This window comes from Podarcis raffonei, chromosome 13 (genome assembly GCF_027172205.1).
Source record: "Podarcis raffonei isolate rPodRaf1 chromosome 13, rPodRaf1.pri, whole genome shotgun sequence".
Classification (NCBI taxonomy): Eukaryota; Metazoa; Chordata; class Lepidosauria; order Squamata; family Lacertidae; genus Podarcis; species Podarcis raffonei.
Window position 1 is genome coordinate 31,565,087 of NC_070614.1, and position 27,244 is coordinate 31,592,330.

Consider the following 27,244-nt stretch of genomic DNA (forward strand, 5'->3'; position numbering starts at 1 on the left):
TTTGGTCCTTCACATGTGGTGGGATTGCCCTATAGCTCAAAAATTTTGGAAGGTTATTTTTGACCTAGGCAAAATTACCAACCAAATCCTCAAACTAGATCTGACTTTGACACTCTTCTGCATTGGAAGTGGTATTAGTCATTGAGACCATTTCTATTCAAATCAGCTGTGCAGTGATTAATCCAACTCAGAACCAACCTCACTGGCCAACATTAATTTACAAATATAGTTCAGTGATAACAGTATATTGAAACTGGATAGGTTTAAATGTAAACTACACAATATATATATAGATTTAGAATAATAATTAACCATTAATTTATTTTTCCTGTTAGTTGCTTCTTGGTGTTTAGATCATGTGTTAGAACAATGAGAGAGAGAGAAAGATTACCTGAAATACAGGACAAAACTATATCAACACAGGATGTGGCATTTTCCATTGAAATAAGGGACAATCCTGTTGCATGAACAATCCAACTCACTTCCCAGAAATAAAATTACTAGTTAGTATTACAAATCCATTTCAATGATTACAATGCATAAAAACAGGATTGGAAGAAGGAGAAACAGACTGAATGTACACAACATAGACAACTAAAGGTTTAGAATAAGGATAAATAAAAATTACTTTAAAAAGATTTAAAATATATAAAAAGGAATTCATATATTCATAGGGCTGCAAGAGTAATCTTATAATTATTGAAGTTTGTTAACTGTTCATAAGAGCACCATCCCATAATGGCTCTAGCTGAAACCAAATGTCAACTGTGATTAAGCCCACCTATTGCCCAGAACCAACCTCACTAGCCAGCATTAATTTACAAATATAGCTCAGTGATTAAAGTGCCTTAAAATTGGATTGGACAATGGAGAAATGGACCAAAGGTAAACAGTACAAAAATGTGTTTAAAGGTTAGAATAAGAATTGATCATCAATTCCCTTTTCCTGTTAGTTGCTTCCTGCTGTTTAGATCAGGTCTTAGAACAATGATATAGCATTTGGGGAAGAAAATGCAAGCCAAGAGGCCAGTGCTGGAAGCCAAGATGGCAAACACCTCCACTGCCACAATGTATTTCCCTTTCGTGCTCAGATAACCTGGAATAAAGGAGACCCAGACACTGCAAAACACCAACATGCTGAATGTGATGAACTTGGCTTCGTTGAAAGAATCAGGCAGCTTTCTGGCGAGGAAAGCGACAGTGAAGCTGATGATGGCCAAAAAGCCCAGGTAGCCAAGGACACAGTAGAACATGGTGATTGAACCTTCATTGCATTCAACGATGACGTATCGAGACAGAGAGTGCGTGTCATGATCTGGGAATGGAGGAGAGACTGACAGCCAAGCAGTACAAATGCCTACTTGGATGAGGGAGCAGGAGAGAACAACAGCATTTGCCACCTTCTGCCCTAGCCATTTCCTCATTGTGTTGCCTGGCTTTGTGGCCAGAAAGGCCAGGATCACAATGATGGTCTTTGCCAGCACAGAAGAAACTGCAACCGAAAATACGATGCCAAAGGCTGTTTGCCGTAGAAGGCAAGTCACCTTCCCAGGTTTGCCGATGAAGAGCAAGCAAGAAAGGAAGCAAAGCAGGATGGAGATGAGAAGAATGATGGTAATGTTCTGGTTGTTGGCTTTGACAATGGGGGTATTCCAGTTCTTCATAAAGGTGTATATCACCATACCTGTGACTACAGCAAAGGAAAGAGCTATGAAAATTAAAACAATCCCCAAGGGCTCCTCATAGGTTAGGAAAGTTTTGACTTTGTAGATGCATTCATTTTTGTCCGCATTTGGATACTGCTCTTCTGGGCACTTGGCACAATTAATTGCATCTAAAAAGACAAAACACAGTATCATTAGGTCCACCCCACCCCGTTTCTATATCACTGTTCATTTCATGCAGAGATTAAAAAAAAAGACTTAATGCTTTAAATATGCTTATGTCTGCATTTTGCCCACTGGTGTTGTTGGACTCCCTGAGCCGCAAACAGCCCTGACCAGGAACGATGGAACAAAATCTGCAGGACACCATATTGGCTTTTCTTGATCTATATCAAAATGAAGAGATAGAAAGAAGAGTTTGGATTTGATATTCCGCTTTATCTCTACCCTAAGGAGTCTCAAAGCGGCTAACATTCTCCTTTCCCTTCCTCCCCCACAACAAACACTCTGTGAGGTGAGTGGGGCTGAGAGACTTCAAAGAAGTGTGACTAGCCCAAGGTCACCCAGCAGCTGCATGTGGAGGAGCAGAGACACGAACCCGGTTCACCAGATTACGAGTCTACCACTCTTAACCACTACACCACACCAGAAAGGTATTTTTGGTCAAGAATGAAAGCTTTTAAATTGAGCGGCAAACACTAGGATTTTACACTGTATTTCTCATTTCTCAATCTTAAACAATGATATGTTTCCACATCCATCTGTGCTGTCTCCCCTTAGGTCTGCTTTTTTGGGATCCAAGCCACTTGGTCTATGCAAAATGAAGCTGGGTTTCCCATTGAATGACTATGAATTTTCTACTTTTTACTAAAGTGGATGAAATGTACATGCACAGGAGTCCCCTCCCCCTCCCCCAGGAAGAAATATCGGAAACAAACCTATTCAACAGAAACACGTGTAAAGAAATCTGGCACAAGTTATGCCAATGCAAAATTCCTCACTTCCAAGCTCTGTTGGAATTGTGTTCCTGCTGACTGAACTGTTCTCTTAGAGGGAAAACAAACCTTTTGAATACTCATTAAGGTAGCTTAACTTACATCAGGTTACCAGGTCATGTGACCCAGCTGAATGGGCTTAGGATCCAGTCTGCACCCCGCTGGCCCTGCTGGTTCCTCAGAATCCCCCCCCTTTACAGGGATGATTATATTTGCTTTAGCTGCTAATGTTGTTGTGCTAACATGATCGGATTGGCATTTGTATAGTGTATCTCATTTTATATTCATTAGTCTTTATGTAACCATTCTATATCTTTGTTTCATTCCATGAAACAAATATCTATATCTAATAGATATAGATGATCTAGATATAGATATATGATACACATCCTAAAGAGTGACATCACATACCTGTTTCATTAGATATCATGTCTTCTGGACATGGAGCACAGTCATAGCAGCAGGCCTGTTTTCCTGCCTGATCCATCTTCCTGTATCCAAGTGGGCAGCTCTCAACACACTTTGCTTGGGGTGGTATCTGATCATACAAAAAGTTTAAGAACTGAATGTAGCATCAAGAGTCCTGTGGGTTTAGCATTTGTTGTTGTTTTTGTATCTGTCTGATGCAAGAGATGGCAGAGTGTGCCTCTGAGGTGAAGTGAAACTGCATTCTTGTTGCTATATTAACAGCACCAAAGGGGCGTCTCTGGGATGGAATCATGGGCATTGTGCATGAAGGTCCTGGTTTGCCACAATATGACAAGACCCCACTCTTGATCTCTCTGATTTGGTCTAAAGGAAGAAACTTTGGCCGAACCACTGTAATCTCTGGATGCAGTAGGTCATAGGATTTAATTAAGGTTTGTGGGTTAAAACTGATTACTAGACACATGTGTGCACTTGGAATGTGTTAAATTATTTTATTTCTCTGGAATTAGCATTGCTGAAACTTCCTGAATTGTGCACTAAACTTCCCAATCCATGAGAATCAACATGTGTTTCAAAAGATAATTTCCTTTGAGGTGTTAGCCTGGAGAAATGGGTTGTTAACACAACACAAGATCAAAGGGCTAAGTGTGAAAAGGCTTTTGAATGAGGCCCTCTCTCACCCTGCATGCAAAAGACAGGAATATAGAATAGACACTTAAAATAATGTGTGCAGAAGTGTAGTCCAGGGGGAGATAGGAGGGTCAGTTAGGTGTTTTGTGACCTAAGAAGGCAAGTTGCAGGGCAGGAATGCTGCTGGATCTATGGAAGAAGCAGGGCCTCTTGGAATATTGATGCTCTGACTCCTCCATGGCAAGCTCAGGTTGTATATATGTCTAGATAAACCATATCTCATGAAGACACCACAGTCTCCACTGTGCCTCATTGTCCAAAAGAAAACAAGAGACCTTTGTAAATGCACCTGGAACCCCCTGGAAACTTGAACTACTCAGAGATTGGGTTGTGGCATATGATAATACTTTCGGGGGGGGGGGAGATGCAATTTTGAAAAGTGAGTTGAAGCTGTGCATTTAAAAATACTGAAACCCAACAACCATCAAATAGTGTAAGCTTTAATGATCACCTTACTCCATAAATGTTCACTCACTGTGCAGATCTGCAGAACTCACACTTTTATAAGTGCTGCACATGAAATAGGATTTTGGTTGTAGTGTTTTGCCTTGGGGTGTTCCTGGGATTTTTTTTTATAAAAATAGTTAAATTCATACCTGTTTCAATTTGCTATTCCACCTAATTATATCGTCTCTGAGGGTGAAATTGTGACTTGCTGAAATTTTTCCAACCTGGAGTTTGAGGAATGACTGGTTTTGAAAAAGGACCCAGTTGATGATATCATAGCCAGCTGAAACTTCTCCATTTTCTATCAAGACTTCCTGCCCAGCACCATTGTTAAAGTGGATATTTTTCAATAAAGAATTGACCTAAAGTGAGAAAAATGTTATTGTGTTTCTGTAAATTTGAGCATATTATATTGAATCTGTTTAAACTAGCATCCAGTCAGAGACAAATACTTTTCAATTAAAGCATGATATTGTAAGAAGGGCCTGTGGGTCTGGCCAAAGACCCATTTTGTCCAGCATCCTTTTCTCTGATTTTCAGAGGCACTCCCTTTGCACAGTCAAAACATGACCATCATAGCTACAATCTCTTGATAGCTTTATCATCTATTAATGTGTCTTATTTCCTTTCAAAACCATGCAGATTGGAGTCCATCACTAACTATTTTTAGTGTAAATTCCACAATTTAATTATGTGATGTGTGAAGAAGTACTTTCTTTTGGAATCATCCAGCATTGAGGATCATTGGATGTCCCTGAGTTCTAGTCTTATGAGAGAAGGACAAAATGTTTTCTCCATCCACTTCCTCCAGACTATGCATAATTTTTCTATGTGTTTTATCTTATGCTGGCCTGTGACTGAAATAAAGTTTGATGCTGATACTGATTGTGCCACCTTTTGCTAACCTTTGTTTTCTAATAAAAAAGTCCCAAATGCTGTATCCTTTAGTCATAGGGAAGTTGCTACACTTCACTTATCATTTTGGTTGCCCCTCTTTTGTAACTTTTCAAAGTCTACAATATCTGCTTTTAGGTGAGTGTGCCAGAACTGTACACAGTATTTTAAGTGCAGTCACATAAAGGCAGTCTCCTCCAGATTCTCAGGTAAGACTGGGTGGGGAAATTTTTGACAACCCGGCAAAGGACCTGTTACACCTTGGGCCATTGGCTGGCATGGGATTCTGTCCCCAGCCATGGAGTTTTGGGGAATACACCCTCTTCTCTTGGGATGTATCTCTCAGTTAGCTTGCATATAGGAAATGGTGTAGGGAAATAGCACAAATCTTCACGGAGCACTTGCATTCGAAAATGTCACACCCAAAAAAGACCACATTACTCCAAGGGGTGTTGGTGGGAGTTGACTTCTACTCCAATGTTGTAATTGTGTGGACACAGCTCCTCTCCACCCCCGCCCAAAGGCATGTCATGTCAGTAATTGGGGTGCTATGGGAAAATAGTTCACCAGATTAAAAGTTAGCTATGTCCACCCAAATGGAAGACACTGCAACTCTCATGCCCCTCTACACTTGAGCTCAGGGCATTTTCCAAGTCAGCTTGATTTTCTCTCTCTGTGTGTGTGTGTGGTGGTGGGCCATTTAAGAGTCTGTGAAACAGAGCAAAACAGGACTTCAGGGAATTGCTGATTGAACTCAAGGAGCAGGTTAATGACATAGCCCAATCTGGGAACATAAAAAGGTCAACCTTTAACCTGGAGATACACAGATACAAAGTGCACCCCTAGTATTTAAAGATCTCTAGAAAATATTTCAATGATCTCTAGAAGATAACTTAGTTACAAGATTGTTCCAAAATTGCAAGCGTCAGAGTTGATTCCACCTGCAGCAAGAAATTCATCAGAATGATGGGCTTTACCTGCCATGGCTGAAGATTCAAGTGTTTGAATTTGCCTCTATCCATCATTAGCATTTGACTTGACACATCAATGGCATGTAAAGCATGAGCTATTGCATAGACAGCATTGTAGACAGCATAGCTCTTACTAGTAATATCCATGTCAAACATATATGTAGGTAATCGTTCTAGTTTTTCCTTTCCTTTACATCTGCGATCATATTTGCAACGTGAAAACTTTCCACGAGAAAGTGAACAGCTAAATGCATATTGCCAGAATAAACAGAGAAAGGGCATCACTGATTCATCAAGTTTTAAATTCTTCAGGAAATTCTCGAATCCGGGAACGGGATCTGTCTCTACTGAGAAATACAAGGTGCCATTGAATGTGTCATCAAAACCACGGAATGCACTTATTTCCTTAGTGAAATCCCACCGAGCTGTTGTAATCCAAACTTTCCTAAAATCAACAGTTTCAAAAAATTTACGTACTCGTAATCTAAGTTTTAAGTCCCATAGAGAATGGTAACTTCCACTGACAATAAACACACTGACTTCAGACTCAAGTGCTGCATCAATCCTTGACATTTGTGTAGTAGGTTTCCCACCATAGGCAAGTTCCACTTTTTCAATCTTGAGCAACAAGGCAACACAAATGCTATTCTGGGTAAGCAGAGGTGTTAAAATCTGCACAAAGCCTTCTCCATCATCATCATCTGAAACAATGATGCCAATCCATGTCCATTCAAAATGAAGGAGTATCTGGACAATTCCAATAGGCTGAATTGTTTCACTTGGTGCCATTCGATATAATGAAGGAAAATGAGCTTTACTGTTCAGTGTTGTGTCATAGGCTCCATAAGTGAGCTAATGCAGGAAACATGGCTTATTAGAACTTGGAGAAATAACAATACAATGCCCATCAAATATTTAGTAATACTATTTTTCCTCCAGCATATTCTTTAGAAATAACGTTTTCAATACTCTCAGTATTACTTCCACACAGACAAAAGTACACATAGTATGGGATTTCCAACCTAATATTTTTGGCTATTGCTCTAGCAGACTAAGCTCTAGCAGACTAAGCTATTGCTCTAGCAGACTAAGCTCAACATAATGCAGTACATATTACTTCTGAGTAAATGTATACAAAGATTTGTGCTGTTAATTACTAATTGCATAAGCTTACTTGTATGTGTGGACTGACTAATCTTCAGTTTTCACAGTACAGTGGTACCACTAGTTACGAACTTAATTCGTTCCGGAGGTCTGATCTTAACCTGAAACTGTTCTTAACTAGAGGCGTGCTTTTGCTAATGGGGCCTCTTGCTGCTGCTGCTGCACAGCCGGCACACGATTTCTGTTCTCATCCTGGGGCAAAGTTCTCGAGGTAACTCTTCCAGGTTAGTGGAGTTTGTAACCTGAAGCATTTGTAACGTGAGGTGTGTGTAACTCAAGGTACCACTGTACTTAGGCGTAGTCACAGATTCCATCCATGAAAAGGTGTAGATAAGGAGACTGGAGACAATGCCCCAGGCTTTGCCCCAGTTGGCATATTCCCATTGTCCCTTCATGCAATATAAAAAAAATGAGACAGCTGCACATGTGTGGAATCTACCCATAGTTAGTGGGTTTGAGGGTAACTGGCACAGCCATACATCCCCATCCACATTATTTAATCATTATTTTAACATGAAACTTTTTCGTTTTGTTAAAATAGTACCCTTGAAGATGAGCTATAATTTTCCTATCCTAACTGGCATGATTCAGCAAGATTACAGTAATTCACAGTCTCTGTGGTATTTGTGTGAGGTTGGGAGCTGTAGTGTATTGCTTACCCTTATTTATATTTATACATTCCTGCATGCACAAGCTGAGATGCACACACATAAACACACCTGTGGTATCTTGTACTGATCCAAGATGGTGGCCATCTGGTAGGCATCTTCGACACTGAAACCTCCAATGACAGACAAAACATCCTTATTCATATCATAATTATTAATTGCATTCATTTGCTTTGAGAACAATAGGTCCAGGATGGTCTCATATGTACTTTTTGCATCAAAAAGGTTGTCATAGATGTGGAAACCCAAAGTGACATTGGGCAACAGCCTGGGATTCTTATTGATCTCATGAACGGCAAAAATCAATGAGAGGACCTGCTGATAATTATGAAGCACTGCACTACAATGAAATAGACAAGCAGTCATAGACTATTATATAGATTATTTTCACTCTCAGTTTCATGTAGAAAGTTTGCTGTCCACCTGATCCACATGAGAATATGAAATGGCTGTTATGTAACAAAAGGAACTGGGAGGTATTTAAGCAGAGGTTGGATGACCATCTGTCATGGATGCTTCAGCTGAAATTCCTACATTGAAAGGGGTTGGACCTGAAGGCCCTTGCAGTCCCTTCCAACTCTACTATTCTATCATTCTCTGAATCTGGCTGTAGGTGTGGAAACATGAGTGATAGGGAGAATATTCGATGAGGTGTGAGCTTGTCAAAATTGAAATCCCTTTGAGGAAACCACTTTGAGGTTTTTCTTTAGTATCAAGTGGTATATCTAAAGTGGTATCTAAAATAAATATAAGCATGCATTGACTATTCCCCATGAGATTAGTGACTGAACTGTGCTCTTATTGTTGTTGTTTTTCATGGTTTGATATTATATGAGGAAATAATATTAATCAAAGCCCAACATGAAAGTCATTACTAGTGTTCAGACATCCATAAATTGGAATATATCATCTACAAGATAAGGCAATTTTCTTTGGCTCATAGTCTATTATTATAACAGATGCTTTTCTTACAAATCCCAAACACCAAATCATATCTGGCATTCCCTTCACTGAACTTTGTTTTCCCCTTGTTTTATTAATGAATGTCAAGTAAAAGATGACAGCACACTGACTGGCAAAAAAATAACAGGTGAAATTGTGCTACAGATTAAATCATCTGCTTCAAATACATGTTACTGAACAACATTTTTATTAGTGTTGCCATATACTGAAGAGCAAAAAAGAGGACAACCCAAGCCATTTCCAGCCGAAGATGGGGAAAGAGGCACATGGGTGCATGTAGGGCTGCTGCTGCTGTGCCTGTGAGCCTCTTTTCCCTGCTTGGGCTGGCAACAGCTGCGGTGTACAGAGCAGTCCGAGTCAGCTCAAGCCCAGCAAGCCTGAGTCCAGCGAGCCTGAGCCTGAGCAAGCTTGAGCTCAAATGAACCCGAGTCTGAACAGCACAAGCAAGCATGATTTTTAAAAACCCAGACATTTCCTTTAAAATGTAAAAATCCACCTGGATGGGCATGTTGGCCCCCAAAAGAGGACATGTCCAGGTTTCCCCAGACATATGTGCACCCTATTTTTATTCTAATATATATATATATATATATACATATACACAAAGGAATATATAATGTGTTCTTAGGAAATCAGGGGTTCGTAGAATTGTAAACTTCTAAGGAAGCACGAGGATCATCTAGTCCAAATTCCTGTAATGGGAATCTTTCAACCAACACAGAGCTCAAACCCACAACCCTGAGTTTAAGAGTCTCATGCTCTACCAACTTAGCTAAGGGTGGCTTGTTAGGAGAGCTTTTGCATGACACATTGATGAATTCCATTCTAATGTGCTCCTGACCACAGGTGTTTGACCCCAAAATGATGAAGAAAAGCTTGACAAACTACAAGAACCCTCTGAAACCTTCCCACGGCAAACAAGGAGGGGGGAAAAACGCTATCTTATTTGTCCAGTCTTTCCCCTTTCCTCCCCTTCTCTCTCTTTTTTTTCTTCTTCTCTCCCATCCATCATGGCTTCTGGCAAAATGGCTGTTGCAGACCAACACACACACACACACACACACACACACACACACACACACACAAAGTAAGGCTTATTTAAGACTGCTTATTTTTGTACAGTACCGGATGCATATCCGGCTGCTTGTATATCTGAATCTGCAGTTTGTATAGCAAGGTTTGGGTACTAACTCATCATGTTTGAATAAGTGAACTTATGTATAACAAGCATTTAAACTGCAGGATATCTGTGCATATAGATGGCAATTTTTCTCTTGGAAACCATTTCAAATTGCAGCATTTAGATGTATATGACTCATGTATATTTACAGAACCATTTCTCAGCAAAAGCTTACCATTTTGCCTCCCAACTTTTAAACTTAATTGCAAGTTATTTTTTTGTGTGTGTGGCAGCTAATGCACCTTTCAATCTTGTTTTAAAAGCTTAGCAACTGTATTTACTCAAACCATGTTTGTTATTCATTTGTCAATATGTATAGCATTTATTTGCTGCAGTGTTATTTCCCAGCAATGCATACAACATGCTAACCTTAAAGTTCATGTAATATACACGTCCACCCACCCACATCCACGCCCCTCCCCCCCCAAAAGAGTCATTTTTATGAAATTCCACTTCTATTCATAATTTCCATGAATGAGTTGGGCATTGATATAATATGTTCTGATAGTCACTGCACTTCTAGGTTTCCTTAAAAAACAAAAAGGAATTCAGAAAAAAAGTATTCAGGGCACTTCTGAGTTTCTTAAATGCAAGCGTGATGCAAATGTGTACTGCATGAACTGCGGTCATGCACAGATCACTCTGTGAATGGCCAACCATAATCATAACTGGGCAAATTGAATTCAAATCAAATCAAATACTTTTATTGGCATCACAGTATAAACTTTTCAAGGGTGAAGCTGTCAAGGGTTATAAGATCACACTGTGATCGTGTGCACTTAGATATTTTGCTACACCCTGGTTCCTGAAAAAATTGTTTGTTGGGAACCCTTTCGGGTAAGATTGTGGCTATAAAGGACGCTACTAGAGCAGTGATATCTTTGTCCCAGTCTGCTAGGAGAACCCTCAGTTGAGGTCCAATATTTTGCTCAGCATCAGTTGGCGAAGTCTACTGTATAAAGAACAATCTAAGAGAATGTGGTCCATTGAATCAGGCACTTCTTGGTTGCAGACACACAAACGGGTTTGATATGGGGTATGTGAGAATCGGCATTTGGTCACTGGAGAAGAGAAAGCATTTAGTCTCACAAGCATGAAGGCTCTTCAATGGGAAGAGAGTAGTAGATCCTTTAGATATTTGGCACAGGTTCCATGTTGAATTTGTACTTCTAATCAGTGAAGACGAACTTACCTATATGCTTTGTGATGATTAACTGGAAGATTTTTAAAACTGAGCCAATCAAATTGAGGAAATATGAGAGAGAAGATCCCACCAATTACAGCATCTCCTGGATGATAGAAATTGTCTTGGATGCTTCTGTTATAACTGCATCCATCTTTTATGTCTTTAGATACAAGAGAAGGGAAAAGCAGTAGCAACAGCAGCAGCAGCAATACCCACTGAAGGGCAAGGATGTGCCTCATCAGCCCACAATAGCATGCTAACATTCTGAACTACACCCCAAGCTATAGTGGTTCCCTAGATTAGACACACAGCTAAAGTTTCTCATGAGAGACACACAAACAGAACTGTGGAGAAAGGGACCAAAGAGCAGGAGTCATATTTAGCCCAGCCTTGAAGGATATGAACTGATGATAAACAAAGACTTCAGCACAATTCAGTGTTGCATCACCCATCATTTTAAGTTGAGCTCTTTCTTTGTTCTTCTTACAAGAATTGGAATTAATCATAGTAATTTTGAAAATTGCAGCCTAGCTAAGCAGCTCCCTGATCTCATTGAATCTTTCTTTGCTTCTAGGGAAAAAATCATGTTTACAAGATCATTTCAGAAAAGTTTTAAGTCCACCCTAAGGAAATACGGGGAAAGTTTCCTTCTATTGCATTGCTCTGAACACCTTTGTTTCTGGTACTTGACATTTGGCCTAATGTCTAGAAAAGGAGTTGTAAGCTAAAACTTTTGCTGTAAAAATAGTAGCCTGCATCTGAGAAAGGAGGCTTTTTTACACCTGCAAATGTAAAGGAATTTCAGAGCTCTGTGCCATCAGCATATTGATGTCAGTATACACCAAAACTCTGGATAACCCCAAAATTCTGATTAACCGCAATAACCAGAAAAGCTCTGCTGGACTCCACAATGAGGATGCATTGGGAGCAGCAAAGTATAGACCAGTGTTTGATTGCATTTGACTGAAGTTTTTCTATTGCAAGGAGCCAAACAGGCTCAATGAAGTGGGAGAGGGTGCTCATAGACGATTGTGTCAATGGCCCAAGCCATTCCTATGTCCCAGAGGTCAGCCAGAGCTTCAACAGGAGCACCTCTCATATCAGCCAGAAAATCCTCCTGAGTCATCTGCAAACCCTTTAGATTGAAGTCCCCCAAACCAGAAGTTCTTAACACCATCTCCAAGACCACCTCTGGCAAACAGACTGATGGGCAGCAAAGTTGGTGGTAAACCACCAGAATCCCTAATATGTCCCAATTGCCCAATGCCAGGAACACACATTCCCTGCTCCAAAATGAACAGAAAGCCTGGGGAGAGAGGAGGAATATCTGTGGATTACGGTAACTCCCCTTCCTCAACCTTCAAATCTGCTCTGATGCTGCACCAAATACTCGGGTGGGCACATTTGGGGGAGGGCAACTCCACCCTGCTCACCCACCCAGGCCTCAGAGATAAGGAACAGATTGGCCTCCTCATCAATAATCAGATGGATGAGGGAGGTCTTACACAGAGCCGACCTGGCTTTCAGCAACAGCAGCTATGGACCCGAGGACAGACTGATAGGATGACCACAATTCCATATGCCAGGGATGTCCAACAGGTCATCCTTTTCTTTTGCGGTCGCCTAAGAGCATCTGGCCCTGCCCACTTACCCCATCCTCCATTCGCGCATGATCGCTAGAACGGAAGATGGGAATTTTGCTCTGAGGCTGATTGTTTCCCATCCCCCTTTAACAAAGTTCAATTTTTTAGTATCCCCTCCCTAAAAAATAAAGCTCAACAACTGAAACACCCCCCCCAAAAAAAAGGGGAAGATCACTGCCAGATTTTTTTATTCTGTGAGTAGATTGCAGTCCCTTGGGAGTTGAACGTCCCTGCCATATGCTATGTGGAGGAATTGCCCTATAGCTCAAATTTTTTGGAAGGAGGTGTTGTTTTGTTTTGTTTTGTGCTAGGTAAAATTACCAGGCAAATCCTCCAGTTAGACCTGATTTTGACACTCTTCTCAACTGGAAGTGGTAATAATCACAGAATCCGATAAATAGAATTATTAGCGATCTTACTGTCTGCAGTGTGGCTGGAACTTAGCAAGTGGAGTTCAATGCCAACAGAGGTGGGGTGGTACTTTTCCCCCAAGATATAGCATTATCCTAACATTTGACCCAACATAGGTGAGTCATTGAGGGTAAAGCAAAATAGGATTATTTGGTGTTGCATTATTTCGATTCAACATACATTAATAAATCCTAACAGCACCCCAAACAGCAATGTGGGGTTACCTCCAGTAATGAGATTGATGACAGTATATATCTTTTCTGTTTATTGACAATTTATTTTATTCAGCATAAATCTTGTTATAGGGTATTCATTTGTTATATGATATTCAGTAGCATCTTCAATTAACTTCTATAAAAATTACTTTAAAAAGATTTAAAATATATAAAAAGGAATTCATATATTCATAAGGGCTGCAAGAGTAATCTTATAATTATTGAAGTTTGTTAACTGTTCATAAGAGCACCATCCCATAATGGCTCTAGCTGAAACCAAATGTCAACTGTGATTAAGCCCACCTATTGCCCAGAACCAACCTCACTAGCCAGCATTAATTTACAAATATAGCTCAGTGATTAAAGTGCCTTAAAATTGGATTGGACAATGGAGAAATGGACCAAAGGTAAACAGTACAAAAATGCATTTAAAGGTTAGAATAAGAATTGATCATCAATTCCCTTTTCCTGTTAGTTGCTTCCTGGTGTTTAGATCAGGTCTTAGAACAATGATATAGCATTTGGGGAAGAAAATGCAAGCCAAGAGGCCGGTGCTGGAAGCCAAGATGGCAAACACCTCCACTGCCACAATGTATTTCCCTTTCGTGCTCAGATAACCTGGAATAAAGGAGACCCAGACACTGCAAAACACCAACATACTGAACGTGATGAACTTGGCTTCGTTGAAAGAATCAGGCAGCTTTCTGGCGAGGAAAGCGACAGTGAAGCTGATGATGGCCAAAAAGCCCAGGTAGCCAAGGACACAGTAGAACATGGTGATTGAACCTTCATTGCATTCAACGATGACGTATCGAGACAGAGAGTGCGTGTCATGATCTGGGAATGGAGGAGAGACTGACAGCCAAGCAGTACAAATGCCTACTTGGATGAGGGAGCAGGAGAGAACAACAGCATTTGCCACCTTCTGCCCTAGCCATTTCCTCATTGTGTTGCCTGGCTTTGTGGCCAGAAAGGCCAGGATCACAATGATGGTCTTTGCCAGCACAGAAGAAACTGCAACCGAGAACACAATGCCAAAGGCTGTTTGCCGTAGAAGGCAAGTCACCTTCCCAGGTTTGCCAATGAAGAGCAAGCAAGAAAGGAAGCAAAGCAGGATGGAGATGAGAAGAGTGATGGTAATGTTCTGGTTGTTGGCTTTGACAATGGGAGTATTCCAGTTCTTCATAAAGGTGTATATCACCATACCTGTGACTATAGCAAAGGAAAGAGCTATGAAAATTAAAACAATCCCCAAGGGCTCCTCATAGGTTAGGAAGGTGATAGACTTGTAAATACATTCATTTTTGTTCATATTGGAATATTGATCTTCTTGGCACTGGACACACTTATCTGCATCTAAAAGAACCAAAACAGTTTGATATATTCTATGCATCTATACAGCAATGTTTGCCTTTTGTAGAGATGCAACATTATTCATAGTCAAACTTCATTCACTTTTATGGGGTTGCCACTTTAGAAACATATAAGCTGCCTTCTTGGTAAATGCATGCAATTTATCTAATTAGAATGATTTTTATGAAGCAATCAGTATCGGTATCAAACTTTAATTTGGTTCCAGACCAGCATAAGATAAAACATACAGATAAACTGAACACATAGGACCCAAAAGGGGTAAGGGATAAAAACTAGGAATTAAAAGGTCATTATATCATATATACTTTAAAATATAGAAACGGACAAACAGTTAAAAGTGACTATACGAAAGGGAGTGTGAAGGAGCACAGGTCTTGCAGTTTATGAAGCAATCTTATATACTGAATGGGTTATATTAGAACATTGATTAATTTATTAATATATTTGACAATTTAGGTACATGTGCATGGTATGGTTATTATTACTATTACTCTTATTACTATTAACATGTTACCGGTATTTCTTTATTATATGAATACAAAATAAAATAATAAAAAAACTGAGTTAAAATTAAATAGACAGATCTATGAAGACATCTTGGATATTTATATTCAGAATGCTATATTCAGAATATATTCAGACTACTGCAAACTCATATTAATGTAAACACACATACTAATCCTGTTGCATTGAATGCAATGTATCCACTTCATCATAAAGATGCTTTGATTCTGTTGCCCTTTTTACTTCTAAGATAACAAGTCATTTTTGCTAGTGTGGAAAATTCTTAGTCATTACCATACTGTTGTGAGGTTGTTGGGGGATTTGTGTGTGTGGTTGCAGTGGGAGGGATAGGCTATATGACCAAGTGCCTTCTAATTCTTAGATCTAGCAAGCATTCTATTGTTGGAATTGCCAGGCCAACCTCTAGGTGAAGTAATGGCCTAAATAGGGATCATGAAGGTAACAGAGGAAGTAGCTCTATGCCAGAAGACAAATGGGTGGGTCCCTTCCCTCATCTGGCTATTGATGAGAAGGACAAAGGCCCTAGTTGTGTGTGAGTGAGAGCTAGAATCTGGAAACAAGAAGCAGGCAGAAGCCTGGGAGGGAGAACTGTGCTTGATTTCTTTTTCCACCCAAGTCTGTGGCTATGGGAGAAGCAAGACCTTATTGCTGTGAATGCTGTGAGCCACTCCATTGTAGGCTCAGGTTGTGTGTGTGTGTAATTTCTTTCATTTCTTAGACTTAATAGTTGCTTGTTACCTGAAGGGTTCCAAGTGACTTATTACAATATATATATACAGTATATCATACCTTGGGGGTGGGGAATTGGGAGGAATCATATAATTCATTAATATTTCACATAACATAACATCCATTAAGAAAAAAATCATAATCAAATACTAAACAAGGCAATATTCAGAACCATCAGTTAAGAAGTAAACAAAACCTCAGGCTCCACCTAGTCCAAAAAATCATTCACATTAAACTAACATAAAGCATAAATTCTAAAGACACTACAGTCTCCACTGTCCCTCATTCTGATGAAACAAAATCCTGTGTAAACCTCTCGAACCCCTAGAATCTACACCACTTGGAGATCAGGGATGGCATGCTGCAATACCATTCTTTGATAGAAAGTGTAATTACTTACATCCACTTTTTTGAATATATTAACCCAGATGTGAGTATTATTTTACATGACCACAAATCAAATGTTCAGTGTATTATCATGTAACATTAAGTTCACCACTTGATAATATCCACTCTAATGGGTTCAAGTGATATGAGATTACAGATCAATTTAAAGATTGATTTTATAATGTTAAAAATAAGCACTCACTGTTAAATATTCCCAAGCTAAAGAAATGTGCACTGTCACATACCTGTCTCATTGGCTATCATGTCTTCTGGACACAGAGCACAATCATAACAGCAAGGTGGCTCCCCCTTCCGAACTATCTTGCTGTGTCCCTGATGGCAGCCCTCGACACACTTCGACTGTGGTGGTACCTAATCATTTAATGAATGAAATAAAATTCAGACATAGGTAGCACTAAACATTTTATATTAACTAGTATTGCTATATTTTTACTTGACAGCTTGGAAATTCTGAGGGATCCCAGATCCTGCTGGGATGCAAGACTTTTAAAATTAGAGCCAAATTATATTTCATTTGAATAGACTTCAAAGTGTCACAAAAAGGAGTTCCAAGTGCTTTTTAACTAACATTTGAAGAAATGTGGTCAGCAAGGTATTCCCCCCCCCCCCAATACATAAAACATAAAGAAATAATACCGGTACTTCCTGACAGGAATGGAGCAACAACAACAACAACAATTTATTATTTATATCCTGCCCATCTGGCTGGGTTTTCCTAGCCACTCTGGGTGGCTCCCAACAGAATATTAAAAACCGAATAAAACATCAAACATTAAAAACTTCCCTAAACAGGGCTGCCTACAGCTGCCTACAACATCAGATAGTTGTTTATTTCTTTGACATCTGATGGGAGGGCGTTCCACAGGGCGGGCACCACCACCGAGAAGGCCCTCTGCCTGGTTCCTTGTAATCTCACTTCTCGCAGTGAGGGAACTGACAGAAGGCCCTCGTGCTGGACCTCAGTGTCTGGGCTGAATGATGGGGGTGGAGATGCTCCTTCAGGTATACTGGGCCAAGGCCGTTTAGGGCTTTAAAGGTCAGCACCAACACTTTGAATTGTGCTAGGAAACGTCCTGGGAGCCAATGTAGGTCTTTCAAGACCGGTGCTATCTGGTCTCGGCGAACACTCCCAGTTACCAATCTAGCTGCCGCATTCTGAATTAGTTGTGGTTTCCGGGTCACCTTCAAAGGTAGCCCCACGTAGAGCACATTGCAGTAGTCCAAGCAGGAGATAACTAGAGCATGCACCACTCTGGTGAGACAGCCTGTGAGCAGGTAGGGTCTCAGCTTGTGTACCAGATGGAGCTGGTAAACAGTTGCCCTGGACACAGAATTGACCTGCCCCTCCGTGGACAGCTGCTAGTCCAAAATGACTCCCAGGCTGCGCATCTGGTCCTTCAGGGGCACAGTTACCCCATTCAGGACCAGGGAGTCCTCCATACCTGCCTCCTTCTGTCCCCCTAAAGCAGTACTTCTGTCTTGTCAGGATTCAACCTCAATCTGTTAGCCACCACCCATCCTCCAACCACCTCCAGGCACCCACACAGGACCTTCACCGCCTTCACTGGTTCTGATTTAAAAGAGATGTGGAGCTGGGTATCATCCGCATACTGATGAATACCCAGCCCAAACCCCCTGATGATCTCTCTCAGCCATTCTGTTGGCTGGGTTCCACTCCCAGGCAGCCCTGAGTGGGCTCAGTGGCCTTCAGGATCCATGAAATGTTGATGGTATCAGCTTGGGAGAGAAACAGAAGGCAGGGGAAATTCTTGATCCACAAATAAATTGTTAATTGGGTTGTGGGAGGGGGCATGAAAGCCTAAGGTTAAATAATTCCCTACCCTGGACTATATGGGAAGATTTCAGTATTGAAATAGTTACCCAGTTCACACATCATAAACCTCAAGTATTTTATATAGCAGTAATGACATTAGCAGCTTGATTCAAACGCAAGTTCCACTGGGATGATAAAGCTTGAATTCAGTGGATCTTTCCCAGCTTAGCTAGGGCTGTGCTGACCTCAGCCATTAACCCAGCTCTGTTGGGCCTCAGACAACTCATTTGCATACAGATGTGTATACCTGCTGGTATCTGTATTCCTACCTGTTGGAATCGTTTGTTCCACAAAATGGCATCCTCCATAATTTTGAGTTTTTGACTTGCTGATTTTCCCCCCACCTGAACTCTCAGAGCAGAGTGATTGGGGAAAACAAACCAGTTGAAGATATCATAGTAACCAGATGAAACCTCTCCATTTTCAATCAAGATTTCATGTCCAGCACCATTATTGAAGCAGATGCTTTTCAGGGCAGCATGGAGCTAAATTGGCAGAGGATACAATTAATCTGTTATCCTGAACTGGTTTAATCTACTACTCTGTTGTATAACATTTTGCAATTAGACATGAATATTATAAATCTGGGATGCAAGGAGTTCTCCACAGCTTCTTTTCAGCTGACTTCCTTTCAAAAGTATGAATTCTTAGTCAGCTTAAGATCATAGAATCATAGGATTTAAAATTTGATCAGACCATGAGGGTCATCTAGTTCAAACCCTTGCAATGCCAGAACCATTTGCCCAATGTGAGGCTATGGAATACAAGAAGGAGTTGGATCTGGACAGCAGGAGTCCATTTATTCAATAGTACTTTCCTGCCTCTCCCTTGCTAAGACAGTTCCATGTGTTCCATTAAAAGACACTCCTGAGGATTGTGTAATCACTCAGAATGGGGCCGAATGTGACTTGCAGACAATAATAGAGAAACAGGGCATAGATGCTCATGTTTCTATGGGTTTACCATCATACACTGTGCACCATTGTGCACTCTTTTTATTTAATCCTCCACCCAAAGCTCTCCAGATGTTTCTTGTCTGTAATAATATATAAAGTTTTAGTGTCATATCCAACTAAATTATAGTCAAAGTAGTTTCATGGAAATTAATGGTCCTAAGATAGTAATGTCCCTTAATTTCAATGGGTCAACTCCTGATATAACATTAGTCATCAGACTTCTTCTTCTTCCTACTACTACTATTAATTTATTTATACCCCGCCCATCTGGCTGGGTTTCCCCAGCCACTCTAGGCAGCTCCCAACAGAATATTAAAAACACGATAAAACACCAAACATTAAAAACTTTCCTAAACAGGGTAGCCTTCAGATGTCTTCTAAAAGTCAGATTTCATCTTTGACAAGAAATTCATTAGAATAATAGAGCTTACCTGCCATGGCTGAACATTTGTTGTGCCTCCTTGCAGCCTTGTTCTTTGTCTTGACCCATGAATGGAATGTAAAGCATGTGCTATAGCGTAGACAGCATTGTAGACACTATAGCTCTCCCCAGTCATATCTATTTCAAACATAATCACAGATGCTGTTTCCAGTTCCTCCTTTCCTGTACACCTTTTCCCATATTCACAATGTGCAAAGTTTTCATTGGGAAAAGTACAGGTAAATAGAAATCGCCAGAATATACAAAGGAAGTGCATCAGTGATGGATCAGGCTTTATGTTCTTGAGAAAATCATGGAATTCTGGCACTGGATCTCTGTGGGCTGAGAAATACAAGGTGCCACTGAAAGTAGCTGTAGGAAATCTGAAGAAACGTTGTTGGGTGAAATCCCACCGAGCAGTTATAATCCAAACTTTTGCAAAGTTGTCAGTCTTGAAGAACTCAGCATGCTCTATTTTGGTTATTAAATTCCAAAGAGAGCGGGAATTTCCACTGACAACAAGCACATTGACATCTCTTAAAAGTAGCAACCCTATTTTTGACACGTCTTTTTCTGAATCACGTTTTAGGTTTTCTACCCTGTGTGAGAAGGCAACACAAATGCCATTGTGGGCAAGTAGAGGTGTTAACATCTGCAAAAATGTTTCTCCGTCATCATCATCTGAAACAAAGAGGCCAACCCATGTCCATTTGAAATGTAGGAGCAGCTGGACAATTGCATTGGGCTGAATGGTTTCACTTGGAGTCATCCGGTAGAGGGAAGGGAAATTAGTTTTACCCTTGAGTGTTGTGTCATATGCACCATAAGTGAGCTGATGGGGAAAACATGGCTGCTTAGATCTCAGAAAAATAACAAAATCTAGTATTTCCCCAAAGTATATGATTCCCAACTAAACATTTTAGTCTGTAAACTTATGCACATGTCACTGAAGTCAGACTCATTGAACACAGAACTATTTCCACTGGTGATCTCTGCACCATCACACACCCATTGCTTACCATGATTCAGGGGTACCATCAGTAAAATGAGACATATTTTACACAGGAAGGATCTCCCAGGATTTGGAAACTTGGATGTTCCAGTTGCTTCCATCCAGTACATAAATAGCAGTGGGTTGGGCCAAACTACAGCATGGCCCTATTCTTCCCTTCAACATGATTAAAATAATTCATCTAATAGTACAACTTTTACAATACATATTGTTTAAATGAGAGTGTGGCAGATTAGCTGTAATGTTCATAACCAAACCTGATTGATTCCATGGTGTATATATGGGGGGGGGGGGGGTTAATTACAAATCACAGAAAATATATGCTTAAAAATACCTGTGGGATCTTGTACAGATTCAAAATGGTGAAATCTGCTTTACATCTTCTACAATGAGAGTGCTAAGTGACAGATAAGAGATCTATTGATCCTTGCCTCCAGTTTGTATATGATCACATACATACCTGAGGAATCTTGTATTGATCCAAGATGGTTGCCAGTTGGTTGGCATCTTCTACAGTGAGACCTCCAATGACAGACAACACATCCTCATTCATATTATTATTATTAATTCCATTCATTTGTTGTGTGAACAGTAGGTCCAGCAAGCTCTCATATGTGCTGCGTGCATCAAACAGGTTGTCATAGATGTTGAAACCCAGAGAAACATTAGACAAGAGTTTGGGGTTCTTATTGATCTCACGAATGGCAAAAATCAGCGAGAGGACTGGCTGATAATTTTTAAGCACTGGACTGCAATGAGATTGACAGTGAGTCATAAGGCCTTCTACCAGAGATTATTTGCACTAATCTTACACCCTGAAAGGTTGCTGAACACCTGATCCCCACTCAAATGACAAAAGAATTATATATGAGGTTGTAGGGTTGCCCATTTGAGTAGTAGAAAACTGAGTAGTATGTGTTATCTGAAGGCATCTGTACAGTTAACAGAGAAGCTGGGCAACTGGTTGAGGGGAAATAGAAGATATATCATTCCACCAATAACTGATCTATTAGCTAGTTTGTGTCACTTGTGCTTAAATAACTAACACAAGAAAGCAAGAATGCTAATCTTGATGAATGCTCGACGCGGATCCTTGAACTGTAAAAAATAATAATTCATCAGTCAAGCCCCCTGATGCCTGAAAAATCCTCTACAAATAGAAATTCAACTTCCCCATTTCTGTAGAAGCAGGCTAAGATGGGAGGGGACTACTTTTTGGAATGTTGTCTCATACAAGAGTATGATAGAAGAACATATACTTTGCATGCACAAAGTCTTCAATGCAATCCTCGATATCTCCATGAAGGTCTGGAAAGGACTAATTCCTGAGACACAGGGCAACTACTACCAAGGAGCAGAGATAGAACTGAGTTAGATAGACCAATGCTTTGACTCGGTATTAGTAGCTTCCTATAACATGCACTGGATTATGGAGAAAGCTAGAGAGTTCCAGAAAGACATCTACTTCTGCTTCATTGACTATGCAAAAGCCTTTGACTGTGTCGACCACAGCAAACTATGGCAAGTTCTTAAAGAAATGGGAGTGCCTGATCACCTCATCTGTCTCCTGAGAAATCTCTATGTGGGACAAGAAGCTACAGTTAGAACTGGATATGGAACAACTGATTGGTTCAAAATTGGGAAAGGAGTACGGCAAGGCTGTATATTGTCTCCCTGCTTATTTAATTTATATGCAGAATTCATCATGCGAAAGGCTGGGCTGGATGAATCCCAAGCCGGAATTAAGATTGCCGGAAGAAATATCAACAACCTCAGATATGCAGATGACACAACCTTGATGGCAGAAAGTGAGGAGGAATTAAAGAACCTTTTAATGAGGGTGAAAGAGGAGAGCGCAAAATATGGTTTGAAGCTCAACATAAAAAAAACGAAGATCATGGCCACTGGTCCCATCACCTCCTGGCAAATAGAAGGGGAAGAAATGGAGGCAGTGAGAGATTTTACTTTCTTGGGCTCCATGATCACTGCAGATGGTGACAGCAGCCACGAAATTAAAAGACGCCTGCTTCTTGGGAGAAGGGCAATGACAGGCCTAGACAGCATCTTGAGAAGTAGAGACGTCACCTTGCCAACAAAGGTCCGTATAGTTAAAGCCATGGTTTTCCCAGTAGTGATGTATGGAAGTGAGAGCTGGACCATAAAGAAGGCTGATCGCCGAAGAATTGATGCTTTTGAATTATGGTGCTGGAGAAGACTCTTGAGAGTCCCATGGACTGCAAGAAGATCAAACGCATCCATTCTTAAGGAAATCAGCCCTGAGTGCTCACTGGAAGGACAGATCGTAAAGCTGAGGCTCCAGTACTTTGGCCACCTCATGAGAAGAGAAGACTCCCTGGAGAAGACACTGATGCTGGGAAAGATGGAGGGCACAAGGAGAAGGGGGCGACAGAGGACGAGATGGTTGGATAGTGTTTTCGAGGTTACCAGCATGAGTTTGACCAAACTGCGGGAGGTAGTGGAGGACAGAGGTTCCTGGTGTGCTCTGGTCCATGGGGTCATGAAGAGTCGGACACGACTAAACGACTAAACAACAACAACAAATACTCTGCTCTGGTCTTATGCAGCAGATTATGTCCCTAATCATTATATGGTGAATACATTTTCTGCTACTACTTTTTAGTTAAAAAATAACTTACTTATAAGTTGTACGATGCCTTTCTGGTTTTATTTTCAAGCTGAATGATTCAGAAATAGTATATATTAGAGAGAAGATTCCACCTATTATAACTTCTCCTGGATTGTATAATTTATCTTGGATGCTTCTATCATAACTACAGTTGCCTTTCATGTCTTTGGATGCAAGAGAAGGGAGTAGGAGCAGCAATAAAAGCAGCACCAAGAGCCACTTGAGTCTCCCCAGTCCACAGCCACACACTGACATTCTCAGATCTACTCCCTGCTACAATGGTCCCTGCAGTTGGCACACAACCAAACATTCACATAAGAATCACATCAACACAGAAACTGTGGAGAAATATGTTCTACTTGAAAGTGATGAAAGAAGAGGATATAGCCATGCCTCCCAGTGGACCTAATCCCACTCTGATTGGCACACTGGGACGTCAGCAGAGAACCAGGTTCAGAATCTAATCACATGTGCTTCTAATCTGGAAAAAAATGGTATGCTGATTCTTCTAAAATTAAGATTAATAACCGTTATTTTGAAAATTATAGAGTAGTGAATCAAGTTTCAGGGGCCATAGTTTCGACTTCTGGGGGGAGGGGAAAAAACATGTTTACAAGATTTACGTGAATATACTTTCTGGTTCACTTTTAGTAGGTACTGGAAAACTTTACTTCTATTGAACCAGTGTGAACATAGCATATAACATAACATTCATTGAATGTCAATATCATACCATCCAACATTCCTCAGAAAATAGGGACATTCTGTGTATAACCCAATTATAAAGGTCTAGACAAGACTAAAACAAAGCTCTTTTTTAGTGCAATCATAAGGAAAAGGATACCATGTTAATGTTGTGCAGGGCAGCATAATTATTAATATTCTAATTCACTCATAATGCTAAAGTAAGAAATAAAATGTCTGTACTGCTGCAAAAAATAACAAGTGTCAGAAATTACACCTTCTGGGCCCAATGGTGTGGGTAGAGGAATACAGCTGCTTCTGCAAAGGTGCTCTGATCAAAAAGTGGGAGACAAAATTTCCGTGCCTCCAGGTTTGCCCCAAGGCAACATAAGTCTTCAGGCTTATGGTCCAAATGTAGCATTTGGGAGTATTAGTACTTGTCTGGAGCTCAGATCAACTCCTTTTCTATATCTTAAATACACTTTGTTCACAACAAGTTCATGAGGGGTTTAGAGGGTATGAAGGTGGTTCTGGTTCTGCTATCTTAAACAAACAGATTTACTGCCAAGGATGAGGGAAGCTTCCATGCAGATAACATAATGACTCCTGTCCTGTACCCAGTATACTAACGGGAGCTGCAAATTTTCTAATTTGTCTATTGCAACTTATATAATCAATATTGGAGTTTCGTGTGATGAGGGATCAATTGTTAAACCACTCTGGGAATGGTAGCTCTGGAAAGGGAATCCACACCTACTGAAGAAAATGGAATATTTCTTTCTTAGAAGTTTTGATCAATGCAAATAATTTTGACAAGGCAATTTTCATATCCTTGTTTCGCATGCTGTAGATCACTGGGTTCAGCAGTGGTGGAACCACAGAATATATCACAGCAAAAGACAAATCTTGCTGTGATGTGGTACTATACATAGGACTTAGGTAAGCAAACCACCCAGTTAATAACAACATGGAGATAACAATGAGGTGAGGAAGACAAGTTGAGAAGACTTTTTGCCTTCCCTGAATAGAAGGCATTTTTAACACAGCGCTGAAAATATAGACATAAGTTACAACAATGAAGAAGAGGCAAACTGATTCAATGAAAATACTCAGCACGATAGCTCCAATTTCTTTTAGGTTCAAACCAGAGCAGGAGAGCTTTAGCAACTGTGGGATTTCACAGAAAAACTGTTTGACAACACTGGAGCAGAAGGGGGTTGCAAAGGTGCATCCAGTGTGTAACACAGCACAGAGAAGACCAGTGATCCATACACAGGCAATCATGTGGACACAGGCTTGCTTGTTCATCAGCTTCTCATATTGTAATGGGTTGCAAATAGCAACATACCGATCATATGCCATGACGGTCAGGAGAGAGACGTCGGATACTAAAAAGAAGACAAATAAGAGAACTTGAGCAACACACCCAGAGTAAGAAATGTGTCTGGTATTCATGAGGGAATTAGCCATGGAATTGGGAACAATGACTGAAACAGATCCAAGGTCCTGTATGGCCAAGTTCACCAGAAAAAAGTACATGGGGGTGTGCAGTCGGCGGTCGAAAGCTACTGCAGAGATGATGAGAAGGTTCCCTGTTACTGTAGCCAAGTACAAAACCAGGAATAGAAGGAAGTGAAAAATCTGCATTTCCCGAACCTCTGAAAACTCTTCAAGCAGGAACTCTGATACAAAGGACTGGTTCACCATGGTTTTTGCCTCATGAAAGTATGGGCTGCCTGTTGAAGGAAGCAGTCAAATGTTAAAATAATAGCACAGTGCTGTAAGAAGACAGGCTTCACTTGCTTGGATTGGGAAATTTCAATTTGTTATTACTGTGATTGTTGTTATGTCTGCAGAATTCATTCCAATTTATGGCTGTTATTTTGAGACATTTGTCATGCTCTGAATCTGACAGCCAGGCATTCACAAGGAGAAGAAAACAGGGAAAAAGTAGGGGAAAGGAAGGAAGGAAGGAAGGAAGGAAGGAAGGAAGGAAGGAAGGAGTGGCAGAAGATGATAGAATAGGAGATAGCAGGGTTTGCTCTGGGTTTGCTCTGAATAGAAATACCCATTAGCTCAACTACTACCTTATACATAATTGCTTACATCTTTAGCAGGAGTATATTTTGCATGAAACAAGGAGGCTGTAATAGTAATAGGTGTGTGGACCATGCCAATAAATGGAGACCCTGACAGGGAAGCAGCTCTTCCTATCCTTATCAGAGTGGGCACAGTAACAACATATTCCATGTGTTAGGGGTTTATCAGGTCTGTTTTGCCATAGCTTTTTGATTCTAGCAAATACCATGATGGGGGAGTCATAGGTCCAGGTGTAAATCTACTATGAAACTCATTAATCCCAGAGAGGCTCCAGAAGAGACTTTAATCACACATGTATATGACAGTTCTCTATTTTTCATCCCCCCAATAACTTTGTAAACTATAAGGCATAGGAAATATTTATCTACACCAGTGACTTTGACATGTGATATAATCCAGTAGATCAGTTTTAAACAAAATATGAGATGTAGTAGCAGGACCCCAAAAATATAGGTCTGCCACTGCATAAGTCTTTAATAAAGCTTTTTGAAGGTTCCAACTTTAGTTGTGTTTGAAAGGCATGGTTCCTAAAGAGAGTGAGTTTCTGTGTTCTCTATGATATTAACCGCTTTGCTACTCATTGCAAAATATTGGCAGTGGAGGGTAGAATTGCCTCACTTAAGAGGATGGTACTGTACATCAAATTATAGGAATTTGCAACTTTAAGCAAACAGACCTGGATCTTATGGGTAAGAAAGGGGAGAGAAAAAACGAATATGCATTGTTCAAGAAATTTTGGAATAGTAAGTGAAGGAAGATAGCCTACAATACTTCTCCCCATCCCCTTCTGCCTTTTATGAGAAAAAGAGAGAGAAAGTCAGGTTGTCCTCTAGATGTTGCTGGACAACAACTCCCTCCATCCCTGACTTAAGGAATGGAGCTAACCAAAGTTAGGGCCACCAGTTCTTCACCACCAGTTTAATGAATGGTTGGTATGGTTATGGTCTTCCTCAATGGTGGATCTGAATTCTGCATGATTTATAAAACGGCTGTGTCTTTCTTTTTTAAACATTTATTAAATTTGTAAGGATTTG

General features: G+C 40.4%; 3 protein-coding genes across 3 annotated transcripts; all 3 read right to left on the reverse strand.

The window, feature by feature from the left end:
• Nucleotides 1-932: 932 nt before the first annotated feature.
• On the reverse strand, nucleotides 933-12,922 carry LOC128398731 (vomeronasal type-2 receptor 26-like). The gene is made up of 6 exons (XM_053359983.1): nucleotides 12,903-12,922; nucleotides 7,974-8,262; nucleotides 6,097-6,942; nucleotides 4,375-4,587; nucleotides 3,071-3,197; nucleotides 933-1,834 (listed from the first exon to the last, which is right to left on the reverse strand). The coding sequence occupies exons 1-6, from the start codon at nucleotides 12,920-12,922 to the stop codon at nucleotides 933-935; spliced, it is 2,397 nt and encodes a 798-aa protein (XP_053215958.1).
• A 1,052-nt stretch (nucleotides 12,923-13,974) lies between these two features.
• Nucleotides 13,975-21,554, reverse strand: LOC128398732 (vomeronasal type-2 receptor 26-like). The gene is made up of 5 exons (XM_053359984.1): nucleotides 21,240-21,554; nucleotides 19,778-20,599; nucleotides 18,660-18,875; nucleotides 16,781-16,907; nucleotides 13,975-14,876 (listed from the first exon to the last, which is right to left on the reverse strand). The coding sequence occupies exons 1-5, from the start codon at nucleotides 21,552-21,554 to the stop codon at nucleotides 13,975-13,977; spliced, it is 2,382 nt and encodes a 793-aa protein (XP_053215959.1).
• Nucleotides 21,555-24,863: 3,309 nt separating this feature from the next.
• LOC128398733 (olfactory receptor 14J1-like) lies at nucleotides 24,864-25,823 on the reverse strand. Its single transcript, XM_053359986.1, has one exon. The coding sequence runs from the start codon at nucleotides 25,815-25,817 to the stop codon at nucleotides 24,864-24,866; it is 954 nt and encodes a 317-aa protein (XP_053215961.1). The 5' UTR covers nucleotides 25,818-25,823.
• Between the last annotated feature and the right edge of the window lie 1,421 nt (nucleotides 25,824-27,244).

Excerpts from the sequence above, each read along its gene's own strand:
- LOC128398731 (XM_053359983.1), bottom strand. The coding sequence starts at position 12,922 with ATGCGCGAATGGAGGATGGG. Across the intron at positions 6,943-7,973 it reads ATCAGTACAAGATACCACAG|CTCACTTATGGAGCCTATGA; the intron begins GTGTGTTTATGT and ends TTCCTGCATTAG. Across the intron at positions 4,588-6,096 it reads TGAATCTTCAGCCATGGCAG|GTCAATTCTTTATTGAAAAA; the intron begins GTAAAGCCCATC and ends TTCTCACTTTAG.
- LOC128398733 (XM_053359986.1), bottom strand. The coding sequence starts at position 25,817 with ATGGTGAACCAGTCCTTTGTATCAGAGTTCCTGCTTGAAGAGTTTTCA.
- LOC128398732 (XM_053359984.1), bottom strand. The coding sequence starts at position 21,554 with ATGACTCACTGTCAATCTCATTGCAGTCCAGTGCTTAAAAATTATCAG. Across the intron at positions 16,908-18,659 it reads GGAACAAACGATTCCAACAG|GTACCACCACAGTCGAAGTG; the intron begins GTAGGAATACAG and ends TTAAATGATTAG. Across the intron at positions 14,877-16,780 it reads CATGATAGCCAATGAGACAG|ATGCAGATAAGTGTGTCCAG; the intron begins GTATGTGACAGT and ends TGGTTCTTTTAG.